This window comes from Chenopodium quinoa, unplaced genomic scaffold (genome assembly GCF_001683475.1).
Source record: "Chenopodium quinoa cultivar QQ74 unplaced genomic scaffold, ASM168347v1, whole genome shotgun sequence".
NCBI lineage: Eukaryota > Viridiplantae > Streptophyta > Magnoliopsida > Caryophyllales > Amaranthaceae > Chenopodium > Chenopodium quinoa.
Genome location: NW_018744080.1, coordinates 5,789,344 through 5,803,523, shown reverse-complemented (window position 1 = coordinate 5,803,523; position 14,180 = coordinate 5,789,344). Strand labels below are relative to the sequence as shown.

The 14,180-nt window shown below is 38.5% G+C and overlaps 2 protein-coding genes across 2 annotated transcripts; both read left to right on the top strand.

Moving 5' to 3' along the window:
• The first annotated feature begins 1,829 nt into the window (after positions 1–1,829).
• On the top strand, positions 1,830–2,621 carry LOC110691631. Its single transcript, XM_021868587.1, has 2 exons — positions 1,830–2,147; positions 2,265–2,621. Exons 1-2 carry the CDS (start codon positions 1,830–1,832, stop codon positions 2,619–2,621), a joined length of 675 nt encoding a protein of 224 aa, XP_021724279.1.
• A 9,638-nt stretch (positions 2,622–12,259) lies between these two features.
• Positions 12,260–13,524, top strand: LOC110691630 (uncharacterized mitochondrial protein AtMg00810-like). Its single transcript, XM_021868586.1, has 3 exons — positions 12,260–12,761; positions 12,873–13,267; positions 13,351–13,524. The coding sequence occupies exons 1-3, from the start codon at positions 12,260–12,262 to the stop codon at positions 13,522–13,524; spliced, it is 1,071 nt and encodes a 356-aa protein (XP_021724278.1).
• Positions 13,525–14,180: the final 656 nt, after the last annotated feature.

Below are 14,180 nucleotides of genomic sequence, written 5' to 3'. Positions count from 1 at the left end.
ACAGGATTCATCTAGAGGAAAATTACAAGCCTTGCATTCAACCCCAACGAAGATTAAATCCCAACATGCAGGAAGTAGTCAAGAAGGAGGTGATGAAATTACTTGATGCAGGTATTATCTATCCTATTTCTGACTCCAAGTGGGTAAGTCCTGTGCAGGTAGTACCGAAGAAGGGTGGGATGACTGTGATAACAAATGAAAAAAATGAATTAATTCCCACTAGAAATGTAACAGGGTGGCGTATGTGCATAGACTATCGTAGATTAAATATCGCCACTAAAAAGGATCACTTCCCTCTTCCCTTTATTGATCAAATGCTTGAGAGGTTAGCCAATCACAAATTCTTTTGCTATTTGGGCGGGTATTCGAGATTTTTCCAAATTCCGATTCACCCTGAAGATCAGGAAAAGACCACCTTTACATGCCCTTATGGCACTTTTGCATATCGTAGAATGCCCTTTGGTTTATGTAATGCACCCGCTACCTTTCAACGTTGCATGATGAGCATTTTTTTTTATTTCATAGAGTCTATTATGGAGGTCTTTATGGAAGATTTTAGTGTATATGGTTCTTCATTTGATTCATGTCTAATTAATCTCGCTAAAATTTTGAAAAGATGTGAAGAGTGCAACTTAGTACTTAATTGGGAGAAATGTCACTTTATGGTGACAGAGGGAGTAGTCCTTGGCCATATTGTATCTGATAAGGGCATACAAGTAGACAAGGCTAAAATATCAGTGATTGAGCAATTACCTCCCCCAGTCAATGTTAAGGGAGTTAGAAGCTTCTTGGGTCATGCGGGGTTTTATCGCCGCTTTATCAAAGATTTTTCAAAAATTGCTAAACCACTGACACAACTTTTTCTCAAGGATGCCCCATTTATTTTTACTGACGAGTGTCTTGAGGCTTTTAACAAGATTAAGCAGGCTTTGATATCGGCACCCATCATATGTGCCCCCGATTGGAACCTTCCTTTCGAGATCATGTGTGATGCAAGTGACTTTGCACTAGGAGCCGTGCTCGGACAGAGGAAAAACAAGGTTTTGCATGCTATTTATTATGCTAGCAAAACCTTGGATGAAGCCCAAGTCAACTATGCCACCACAGAAAAGGAGTTTCTTGCTGTTATTTATGCTTTAGAAAAATTTAGATCATATCTAGTTGGTTCTAAAGTTATTGTTTTTACAGATCATGCAGCACTAAAATACTTGATAGCCAAGGCGGAATCAAAGCCAAGGCTACTCCGGTGGGTTCTCCTGCTCCAAGATTTCAACATAGAAATAAAAGATAAAAAGGGAGCAGAGAACGTAGTGGCAGACCACTTGTCACGTATCAGGTATGATGAGGGTAAGGATTCTTTACCTATAGATGATTCTTTCCCTGATGACAACCTGTATGCAGTTGTAGAGCATCACCCTTGGTATGATGATTTTTCTAATTATATAGTGGGTGGTACTCTACCTCCTGACGTGTCCTACCAACAGAAAAAGAAATTCCTTTATGATGTCAAAAATTATTTTTGGGATGATCCTTTTTTGTTTCGTGAGTGTGCAGATGGATTATTTCGCAGGTGTGTTCCTGAATGGGAGGTTCACGGCGTCCTTACCAGTTGTCATACTTCGCCCTATGGTGGACATCATGGCCCCGCTAAAACGGTGGCTAAGATTAATGAGTCAGACTTCTTTTGGCCTACTATGTTTAAAGATGCTAACACCTTTGTGCAGGCTTGTGACTCTTGCCAGAGGACTGACAACATTTCGCGGAGGCATGAGATGCCCCAAACTGGGATTCTCGAAGTTGAAATATTTGATGTTTGAGGTATCGATTATATGGGGTCGTTCCCATCTTCCAATGGGAATTGTTACATACTTGTAGCCGTCGATTATATGTCCAAGTGGGTAGAAACCATAGCTTCACCAACAAACGATTCTAAGGTAGTCATCAAGCTTTTCAAGAAGATCATATTTCCCAGGTTTGGTGTTCCACGAGCTATTATTAGTGATGGGGGTACCCACTTCCATGAAAAACAATTGGATAACCTCCTTAAGAAGTATGGTGTATATCATAGAACAGGGCTTAGTTACCACCCTCAAACTAGTGGTCAAGTTGAGGTCTCTAATAGGGAAATCAAGGCGATCCTAGAAATGGTAGTAGCCAAATCAAGGAAAGATTGGAGCATGAAGCTTGATGACACACTTTGGGCATACCAAACAGCATTTAAGACACCGATTGGTACTTCACCTTATAGATTGGTTTATGGTAAGGCATGTCATCTTCCTGTAGAATTGGAGTACAAAGCCTTTTGGGCGATCAAAGAGCTTAATATGGATTCTAAGGCCGCGGGTAAGAAGAGACTTCTTCAACTCAATGAGTTGGATGAGTTTAGATTGTCGGCATATGATAGTGCGCGGATCTACAAGGAGAAGACCAAGAAGTGGCATGACAAGAGGATCTTACCAAGAGAGTTTGCACCGGGTGATAAGGTTCTTCTCTTTAATTCTAGATTGAAGATTTTCCCAGGAAAGTTGAAGTCTAGGTGTTCCGGTCTCTTCACTGTCACAAAGGTGAACAAATTAGGTTCGGTGGAGTTGGTGAATGACAAAGGTGAAGATTCAAGGTAAATGGCCAAAGGTTGAAAGTGTATCATGAAGGTGCTACCATTAGAGATGTGGAGAAGACTCTCCTAACTCCACTTCCAACATAAGCTTCAAGGTGGTAAGAAGGTCGTGCGGGACCTAGATAAACCAGCGCTTTGCGGGAGGCAACCCGTATTTCATGCTTTCTAGGCTAGTTTTCCTTTTCCTTATTTTTGTTTTTTTAGAGAGGCGAGGAGAGTGATATTTCACCAGTTTTAAGTGTTGTTGTACAGGTATGAATTTGACAGGTATTAAGACTTAGAAAAAATTCGAAGAAGAAAAGAAATCGGAGAAAAAGGGCTGCTCGGGCCCGATCGGGCGCGCAAGCAACCCAGAATTCAGCAGCAAATTCGCCCGATCAGGCGACGCAGCCCGATCGGGCGCGCAAGCAAGCTAGAAATCGGAACCATTTTCGCCCGATCGGGCGAAGCAGCCCGATCGGGCGCGCAAGCAAGGTTGAATTCAGAGGCTATTTTTGCCCGATCGGGCGCTTTTTTTGGAAAATCGAGTGAGAAGGAAAAGATATGATCGGGCGAAGCAGCCCGATCGGGCGCGCAACTTGAGTTCTGGAAATTCCCACTTTCGCCCGATTTGGCGAGGCTCGCCCGATCGGGCGCGCCATCAGCCCGTCCCCCTTTTACTTCCTGTTCTCTTCTTTCTTTCCTCACTTTCTCCTTATTTCATCTTCTTCATTTCACTCTCTCTCTAAAACCTCTATTTTCAAACCAAAATGCTTCACTTCAATCCAAGATCTCCTCTAATCCTTCCATCCAAACTCAAAAATTCTTACATATTCCATCTCCCCTCATCCTCCTTTACAATCTACACTAATTTTCCCCTATTTTCTCTCAAATTTTCTCAAACCCTAAGAGAGAGAAACCTCCAATTTGCCACTATTTTACAAGAAAATGGCCTCAAAGCGTTCAAGGAACCAAAGGGGTGAGAGCTCAAGTGCACCACAACCAACAATCAACACGGATCTTCAAATTCCGGGATAGGAGGAGGTTGTCATTACCTCGGAGGAGCAACGGGTTAGGATGGTCAACCTCATCGATCGTCAGGTAATCTCTACCCGTTTTATTCATCATCCCACATTAGTTAGGTTAGGCCTAGATAAATATGTGGAAAAATTATTCAAAGGTATAGGCATGAGTGGTTTTTTTCAAATGTGCCATGATACATATGATTATTTAACATTGGAATTTATCTCAAGTTTTAATGTTATTAAAATGAATGCACTAATCACTCATATACAATTCCGATTATTAAACAACGATGTGAGACTAACTCTTAAAGAATTTGGAAAGTTGTTTGACTTAAAATCGGATAAACCTATTGAGCCCTCTCAAGACCACACCGCCGTGGTCTATAAGAGGCTAACTGGGGAGGATTTAGTGAACCTCCAGCATGCCAAAGGGACGTGGATTCAACATCCCTTCTCAAAACTTTGGCAAAGATTTGCCGGCCTTACTATTTTTGGGAGGCATGAACCGCCAAATGTTAGGAGAGATAAATTGGAACTATTGTCATCCTATATCATTCCCACTGCTGAAAAATTGAACATACCCCATAGGATAGCCAATCACTTCCAAAGGGCGGCCAATGCGGTCGAGGCTAGTAGGTCTAGAGCACCTATTTACTTTGAGGGGTTAGTGACCCATATTTCTAGGAAACACCTAGGTTGGAACCCCGATGGGCATAGGAAATTTGTGGGATCGAACCTCATGGACCTACCCTATTTAGGGAGCTTGAACTGGGTGCAACCGGTGGGGAGTGATACTTGGTGGATAGTCCACCGGCAATCAGGTAGGAAAGATCAAGCCTTTACCTTACCCAACCCCGCTTTGACCAAATTTGAGAGGGGGAAGCCCTCTTATACTTTCGAGATAAATGGTCAAGGTGAGGTTCAACCACCTCACCCCTCACCACAACCCCACTATTCCCCCATTCACCACTCACCACACTACCAACCACCTCCACCCTTCACCTATGGCATGCCTGCTTCCTTGGTCGATTACAACGTCGACCCCAATGCCCCATATGATTTTTCGGCTTTTAGGAGCCAATTAGACCGCATTGAGATGGGGCAAGGGAGAGTTGAGGGTATGATGCAAAACCTAGACTCTAGGTTAAGCACCTTAGATGGGCGGGTTGGTCATATAGAGAGGAACCTAGGGATGGGCCTTTATCCCATGTATGATGATTACGCCCGTCGGGGGGCTATTCCTCCCGATTCACTTACTCCCGATTGGTTCCAATACCCCCAAGGAGGGTATTCTCACCCCGGTGCGTATGGTACTTACGTGGACTACTCTTCGGTCCACGGATATGGGGGTGATGCTCCTTTTGGGGGTATGGGTGGGAATGTGGAACCTAACTACTATGCAGGTGGTTCGGGGTATGGAGGTGGTGGCTCTAGCCATGGAGGAGCCGGTTGTAGCCACGGCGGGGGCTATTCGAGGATGGATGAGGATGAGGAGTAGGCTACTCTCCCAAGTCAATGAGGGCATTGCTTGATTTGGCTTGGGGGGGTGTTCTTTCACTTGGTAATTCTCTTCCTTTTCTCTCTTTATTTGCTTTCTAGTATAGTTTTTATTTGCTTTCCTAGTGTAGTTTTTATTGCTTTCTTATATATGAAAAATACAAAAAAATTGAAAAATAAAAAAATTCAAAAATACGTTCCAATGAATTATGAATCATACTTCCCTGTGCCCCATACTTGAGAAAAATTGTTTTGATTCTTGGTATTTGATGATGAATATTGTGGATTTGTTGGTCATGATTTGAAGTCTAATTATTTGGATTCCTAAACATGCGTCAATTTTGCCCAACTACTTGTGAATATAGTGCTTGACTAGTTGATTTGGTTAGGAAGTGTGTGATAGTTCCATAATTCCTGGTATGTCAATGAATTTGAGTATTGATTTGCAACTATGAGTAGTGTTTCATGACTTATTATTATGATGCACATGAGGAGGACGAAGGCATTCATTCTTTTAGGTAGCCTTCAGAGTATTTAGATATATTTGTTCCCTTCTTGTTACCCATGTTGTTGCTTGTGCCCTTTTATTGTTTATTTAGCCACTTTACAAGCCTATATGTGCCCCATTGGTTACTAGTCCCAAGCTTGGCTTGGGGGAGCTATTAGTTGGTGAGGTGAGGGAGTTGTGGTGTGCATATTATTTGCACAATGTGGGAATAAAAGAAGAGTTATTGTTCTTTGATTTTTGATTGGAAAATATTGATGTTGTGTTTCAAAGTTGAAATTTCCAATATGAGTTGAAAAGAAAAAAAACAAAGAGCAAAAGAAAAAAATGTTTGATGTTTAAATGTTCTATTTGAAGGTTGTTCTAAAGAAAAAAAAAGGAAAAAAAAGAATGAGTTCAAAGTTTGTTTTTCACTCAAAGTTCTATATTATCATATTTTTATGAGTGAAATTGTAAGTGTTGAGATTGTTTATATTGTTTGGAGTATATTGGGTGGATTGTTGTTTGGAGTTGGTTATGTTGGAGATGTGTATGATCATTATTTTTGATCATGGGTTTATTAGGATTTGACTCCCTTTAGCATAGCTTTTCTCTCACGTAATCCCAAAATTTTCCTACCTTTACCTCAGCCTTACATTACAAGCTTAAAAGACCTTCTGACCTTGTGCATAGAAGTTATGTAAATGTGAAAGTGTTGTTTATCAATGCAAGTTATGACTTGGCATATTTTGAGTCGACTAGTAGGATGAGCGTTCAATGTTTTTATACTTACGAGAGTGTGAGTTGGGAGGCATTGTTCACATTAAAGGGGTTGGTTGGAGAGCGATCGAGTACATTCTTTACTCGCCACATAAATGAGAGTTGAGTGTGTGAGCACTAGTCTTGAATTCTATATGCTCTTGTGGTTTGCTCTACTTGACAATTGTTGGGGAGGAAGGGTGATTAGATGAATAAGATTGATTGATGTTGAAGCATGTTCACTAGATATGCCTTGAATCGTTGGTTTTTGATTTGATTATTGGGGTGAAGTATGTTTTATGTGTTCATTGATGAGCTCTTTGCTTAGGGACAAGCAAAGGTTTGGCTTGGGGGAGTTTGATATGTCTATTTTATATAGTGTTTTATCCCCGTTCCGTGGTCGTTATTAGTAGTGTTTTTGGCTCTTTCGGGCCACTTTTATTACTAATTTGTGTGTTCTAGTGTTTTCGTAGTTTTAGTTGTACTTTACAGGAAATTGCACTCTTGGAGCATTTTTCCGGGCTTTATTGGATCGACTACGGAAGCTAGAAGGACACGACCACCTTTGGAGCCCAAGATCGGTGAGAGCCGATGATTAAGGGCTCGGTAATTTGGATCACGAGGCATTTGGACCAAGTATTCGAGACCCGAGAGGAAATCCGAATTGGGCCGAGAAATCTAGCCCAATCAAAGTTCAAGCCTCGAAGATGAAGACCGGGCCCGATCAGGCAAGCATATACCTGATCGGGCGGCTGCGCGCATAAGTGCCCTCAAGGAAAAGGCGCGCCCGATCGGGCGCGGCACATCAGTGAAGGCGTTGTAAAAAAGGCGTGCCCGATCGGGCGGCCCTTCGCCCGATCGGGCGCGTGTTTTCTTAGGACCTGATTAAGTTTAGTTTTAATTCTTGTTTTAGGAGAGATTTATATACGTTTTTTTGTACGGAATTATTACTTACCTCTTTTCTTAGACTTTCTCTCTCTACTTAGTATTTTTCTCTCTCTTAAATTCTCTCTAAACTCTTGTTCTTAATACTCCCTTTAATTCCAGATTATTTTTGGTACAATTTCTTCCCTTTTTAATTTCAGCTATTTTAATTGTTTTCTTGATTATGCTTTTAATTATTTACTTGATTGGTTTAGTTATGATGATTAGTGAGTAGTTCCATTCTAGGGTTTATGGGGATCCATAATTAATATGAAGGGATAGTTTGTTATTATTGATTGTTGATATTGCATGATAATTTCCTATTGAATTGTTTTAATTATTTGCAATTAGATTATGAATCGAGCAGATGTAATTTGATTGTGGATGTTTAGCAATATTGAATTGATGAATCGAGCAGATGTTGATTTAATATTAAAGGCTATTTTTAATAGGAACTTAGGTCTAGTAAATTGCGAGAGCCTGTTAGATCTATGTTGATTAATAAATTGCGATAGCCTGTTAATCATATTATCTGTGTGTTGTTAATTATTAATTACTTCATTCTATCCCGGAATATTAATTGGTGAACCTGTGACCCTAGGTTTCCTTATTATTGATTCTTTTCTCCCTAAACTTATTCTTCGTAGTATAGAATTCATACTTAAAAACATTGGTTACTTAGATAATTTAGAGTATAATAATTAATTAGAATTAAAAAGACCTGTTTTCCTGTGGAGTTCGACCCTACTTCCCTATCTACCTTATTTAGTGATTTAGGTAATTATTTTTTATTAGGGGATACGACTTTACCCTGTCACTATATCATATCATGTGGCTGCTTGTAAAATAAGGAGTAAGCGATGAATTTATTTTATAAATTAAAAAAATTCCTATGATTTTATAGAAATGAACATTTATTTCTCTGGGAAATGAACATAAATTTACATAAATCTAAATAACATATACTACGTGTAATTGAACAATTTAAATAAATTAAACATACTACTATTTTTGTCACTTTATAAATAATTGTAATCCAGTATTATAAAAACATGTATTTCGTATTAAAAATTAACAAACATCTTGTTAAGTGATAATTAATTGTGTTAAACTAATGAACATGTACAAATGAACATATAGTTCATCTAAAATGAACATTTACCATAGATTGCAAATAAATGAACATTTTTAATACGATCATGAACAAATATTAAATTTTAAATGAATATCTTTCAATATGAAAATGAACATTTAATAATGTAAAGAGTTTAAATATGTATCAATGAGGTTTGATGTTGATTAAACATGTAATATACTACAGTACTTAATTATTTTCATTTGAGAATCGCTACAAGTCTACTCTCTCCTTTTTCTTGATAATGGGAAAGAAAAAACTAAGGTAGTATTAAGCATGGGCTAAGCAGGGTTATCTTAGTCATTTCTCCTAAGGGAATCAAGTTTGTTATGAGGTTGTTATGTCAACTATTTGTGACAGCTACTGTGAGCATATGATTAGCTGATTTCTTCTAGAAAGATTCTCAAGCCGTTATATGATTAGCTGTGTAATAAAGCTTTAGTTTGTCTTATTGTATATAAGGTGCAATGCATCATAACAACAGCAATGAGAAATGATTTGATATTTTCCTCTGCTATTTCCTTCTCCATTTTCTTCTGTTTTCCCCTTGCATCATTTATTCTTCATGGTATTAGAGCCATAGATGCGAAATCGGGTTTAATTTCTTAGATTGGAAATCATTCTCATTTTTTATACTTTTCTCAGCTGCTTTGCTCTCTCTTCTTGCTTCTGCTCATATCTGTCACTCTTCCTTCTATTTCTATGCTCTCTTATCTCTCTTCTTCTTTTCTATATCAATCATGGCAGCTGATACAAGCAGTGTTTTATATCTGCATCCTAATGATGGTTCTTACTCCATCAGTGTTAACAAACTCACTAACTTTGCTGATTAGAGATCCTGGAAGAGATCCATGGAAATAGCTTTGAAAGCTAAGAAAAAGGCTGGTTTTGTGCTAGGAACGGTGCTCAGATCCACTTATGTTGCTGATCCAGTAAAGGCAGGACAGTGGGATACCAACAATTCAATGGTAATTTCTTGGATTCATAGTTGTTTGGTTGATACTATTAATTAAGAAGTCTGTGTTGTATGTTAGTACAGCTAGAGAGACTTGGGTTCAGCTTGAGAAAAGATTTTCTATGTCTAATGGTTCTAGAAAATATAAGATGAATAAAGATCTGTACAATCTTAAACAAAACAATAGCTCTATCAATGATTATTACACTGGCATGACTAGCTTGTGGGAGGAAATAGATGCTATGAATGTTTTGCCTGTTATCACTTAATTTAATGCTGAGATTAGAAATCTGATGAATGCTATTACTAAGTATCAAGAAGAAATAGGTTGTTTCAGTTCTTAAATGATTTAGATGAGCATTTTGGTCCTATGAGGAGCCAATTGCTCATGCTCACCCCATTGCCAACTGTAGAGTTAGCTTATTCAATGCTGCAACAAGAGGAGAATCAGAGAGAAGTGTTACACATGACTAAACCTGAGCCTGATATTTCAGCTATGTATAGCAAAAATCCTGGAAACCCTGGTCATTCAGGTAATCCTGGTTCATATGGTGCAAACTCAGGTGGTCATATACAAACCTACTATGTGCAGTGTGTGTAAAGGGTCATGGTCCTGATAGATGCTGGAAGATAGTAGGGTATCCTAGTTGGCATCACAAATATAAATCTAGTTCTGTCAAACCAGGGGTGAGAACTCAGGATCAGAAATAAAACAAATCAGCACCAAAATTGGTTGCTGTTGCTCAGAATACAACATCTGCAGGGCATAACTATGGTAACATCACCCTATCTCAGCAATAGTTTGAACAACTATTGAAGCAATTTCCTGTGAATCTCAAGGGCAGTGACACTGATGATGAGCTAGATAACGGCTTCTCTAGCATGGTTTCCTGTAACACTACTATGACTAGTAGTATGGAATGGATTGTAGACTCTGGGGCATCTGATCACATGACATCTTGTTTGGAGTCTCTTACTAGTCCTAGGGAATACATTGATCATCTTAAGGTCAATCTTCCAACTGGTGCTACTGCTCAAGTCTCTCATATAGGCACTTTGGAGCTTTCTAACTCTCTTTATTTGCAGAATGTTCTGGTAGTTCCAAACTTCAAACATAATTTGTTGTCTGTTCATAAGCCCATGAAAGACTCTTAGTGTGAGGTTTATTTTAGCAAAACACACTGTGTTATTTAAGACATTGTGGCAAAAAAGGTTAAAGGGATAGGGAAAGCTATAAATGGCCTGTATTACTTGGTGAACACATCTTTTGCTGACTCTTCTGCTGTACAGTCATCCAATAACATCAATCATTCCTCTAAGGCTTGTCTCACTGCTCACCCTTCTGCTGATAAAGCTTCATTTACCATATGGCACCATAGATTGGGCCATGCTTCTCTTTGTAAACTTCAACATATTCAGTGTGTGAAAGATGTATTTACCTCAAACAGTCAAGTATGTATTACTTGTCCCATGGCAAATTTTACAAAATTGCAATATGATATCAGTGTTGCTCATGCTTCTCTGCCATTTGAATTAATTCATATGGACATTTGGGGGCCTTATAAGGTCTGCACTAGAGGTAAATACAGGTATTTCCTCACAATAGCAGATGACTACTCAAGATCAACTCGGATATATCTTTTGTAGCAGAAATCTGAATCTCTTGATAAGCTCAAGGAATTTTCAAACTATGCTCAAACCCATTTCAATCACAAGATTAAGTTTCTGAGGTCTAATAATGCTTTGGAGTTTCATGATCAATATTGCCAAGATTTCTTTCACAATCTTGGTATAATACATCAAACATCTTGTGTGGATAGACCACAACAAAATGCTAGGGTGGAGAGAAAGCATAGACATATTTTGGAGATAGCAAGAGCACTCAGATTTCAAGCAGGGCTATCTTTGAGTTATTAGGGTGAGTGTGTCATGACATTTGTTCACTTAATCAATAGACTGCCCACACCAATACTGAAAAACAAGTCACCACATGAAGTGTTGTTCAAATCTGTTCCTAATTACTCTCATCTAAGGGTTTTTGGCTATGTAGCTTTTACAGCAAATCCTTCTCTCATGACTGATAAAATTTCAACCTAGGGGGATACCTTGTGTCTTCCTGGGATATCCAGCTACTCCGAAAGGATATAGGTTGCTGGATATACAAGCAAAGAAAATTTTTGTTTCCAGGGATGTGATTTTTCATGAGACTATATTTCCCTTTCAGCTTTCTTCCCAGGAATCTTACATGAATCCTGTTCCCTCAGCCCTCACACAAAAATCCAATTTCAACACTACTTATCTTTATGAAATTATTGATTCTGATCCTAACTCTCTCCCTATAAACAATACAGAACAGACAAACATTTTTCCACCTTCACCCTCTTCTTCTTTTCCTCATTCTTCTACCTCTTCTTCTTCTGATAATCAAATTTCTTTTCCACATTAAATTCTTGTTGCTGAAACCTTGCATAGACAGAGTTTTAGACCTTCTAGGCCACCATCCTGGATGAAAGACTATATTGAACCATGAAAGACTTTAAACAGACAAATTTCAAATTTGGCTTTTCAAGAAGTTGCTTATGATTTCAACTGTTTCATGACAACTTTGGAAAAATCTCAAGATCCTATTTTTTACAAGCATGCTATTACTAAGAAGCATTGGGTAGATGCAATGAATCAAGAATTGGAGCAGTGTGAAAAAAATGGAACATGGACAGTCACTTTTGTTCCTGATGGAAAGAGGATAATAGGATGCAAATGGATTTTTAAAACTAAATACAAATCCAATGGTGATATTGAAAGACACAAATCTAGAATTGTTGTCTTGGGTTGCAGACAGTAGTATGGTCTAGATTATGGAGAAACTTTTGCTCCAGTAGCTAAGATGACAACTGTAAGTGCTCTTTTAGCAGTTGCTGCAATATATAGTTGGATGACTTTTCAAATGGATGCCACTAATGCATTTCTGCATGGTGAATTAGATGAGGATGTCTATATGTCTCTTCCTCAAGGATACACTACTTATGGAAGCAGAATACAGGTTGATTCTCAGGGAAAAACTCCTATAAAAAATTCACATCTTGTTTGCAGAATGAACAAATCATTATATGGCCTTCAACAGGCTCCCACACAGTGGTTTGTTAAACTTTCTACTTCTCTCCTTTCTTTTGGCTACACTCAGTCCAAATCTGATTATAGCCTGTTCACTAAATCACATGGTGATTCAATAACTGCTGTTCTGGTATATGTTGATGATTTTCTCATCACAGGAAATGACACAAATGAAATCATCAAGCTTAAACAGATTCTATCCTCTCACTTTCATATGAAAGACTTTGGTACTTTAAGGTATTTTTTGGGATTAGAAATTGATCACACTGATCAAGGTATCTTTGTGTCACAGAGAAAATATGTTACTAATCTCTTAAAAGAGTAAGGAATGCTTCATGTTAAACCTGTAAAGCTGCCTATTGACTCTCATCTACAACTGTCTGTAGACAAAGGCACTCTTTTGCCTAATTTTGTTGTCTATCAACAACTCCTTGGGAAACTAATTTATTTGACTGTTACTAGGCTTGATATATCCTTTACAGTCCAACTTCTGAGTAAATTCATGCATTCTCCAACATCCACTCACTTACAAGCTGTAAAAAGACTCCTGAGATATCTTGCTGGAACCAGAACTCAGGGAATTATTTTAGCTTCTTCTTCTGTAGCTCATTTGACTGCATTCTGTGACAGTGATTGGGCAAGTTGTCTAAATTCAAGGAGATCCACCACTGGCTACTGTATTTTACTTAGTAAATCACCAATTTCATGGAAAGCAAAGAAGCAGTCAGTGGTTGCAAAGTCCTCTGCTGAAGCAGAATATAGAGCTATGGCTCTACAGCATGTGAGGTTACTTGGCTGAAGGCTTTACTCAAGGATCTAGGCATAGATCACCTTGGTCCAACTATACTCAACTGTGATAATCAGGAAGCTCTTGCTATTGCTGCCAATCCAGTCTTACATGAAAGAACAAAACACATAGAAATTGATTATCATCACTATGTGAGGGATATGGTGAAAACTGGTGATCTTATTCCTTCTCATTTTTCTTCCAAGGATCAACTTGCTGATATTCTTACTAAGGGTCTCTTTGTCAAGTAGCATCAAGATATACTTTGCAAGCTTGTTGCTAGATCACCTTCCCCTAGCACTCATCTTGAAGGGGGGTATTAAGCAGGGATAAGCAGGGTTATCTTAGTCATTTCTCCTAAGGGAATCAAGTTTGTTATGAGGTTGTTATGTGAGCTATTTGTGACAGCTATTGTGAGCATATGATTAGTTGATTTCTTCTGGAAAGATTCTCAAGCCGTTATATGATTAGATGTGTAATAAAGCTTTAGTTTGTCTTATTGTATATAAGGTGCAATGCATCATAACAACATCAATGAGAAATGATCTGATATTTTCCTCTGCTATTTCCTTCTCCATTTTCTTCTATTTTCCCCTTGCATCATTTGGTTTGTTTTAGTCTTCAGGTAGTTATGCTTATGATAGCATTTAATTACGAAAGAGAGTATTTAGGCATATAAAATTGTACAGGGACAAAGATTCATGGGAAATTTCAATGAGGTTTGACGTTGATTAAATTTCTCATGGAAATGACTGGTAGAAATTAAATTACACACTTTTAAGTCAAGCAAACATCATTCATCTGCGTCACTGCTGGCAGTGGCGGCTTTAGAGTACCCCTGACGTCTGGAGGAGCGAAAAACATGTATCTCAATGATAAGTGGTTTATTTGACCACTTATAGTGTTG

Excerpts from the sequence above, each read along its gene's own strand:
- LOC110691631 (XM_021868587.1), top strand. The coding sequence starts at position 1,830 with ATGGGGTCGTTCCCATCTTCCAATGGGAATTGTTACATACTTGTAGCC. Across the intron at positions 2,148-2,264 it reads TCAAGGCGATCCTAGAAATG|GCATGTCATCTTCCTGTAGA; the intron begins GTAGTAGCCAAA and ends GTTTATGGTAAG.
- LOC110691630 (XM_021868586.1), top strand. The coding sequence starts at position 12,260 with ATGACAACTGTAAGTGCTCTTTTAGCAGTTGCTGCAATATATAGTTGG. Across the intron at positions 12,762-12,872 it reads AATTGATCACACTGATCAAG|ACAAAGGCACTCTTTTGCCT; the intron begins GTATCTTTGTGT and ends AACTGTCTGTAG. Across the intron at positions 13,268-13,350 it reads GAGCTATGGCTCTACAGCAT|GAAGCTCTTGCTATTGCTGC; the intron begins GTGAGGTTACTT and ends TGTGATAATCAG.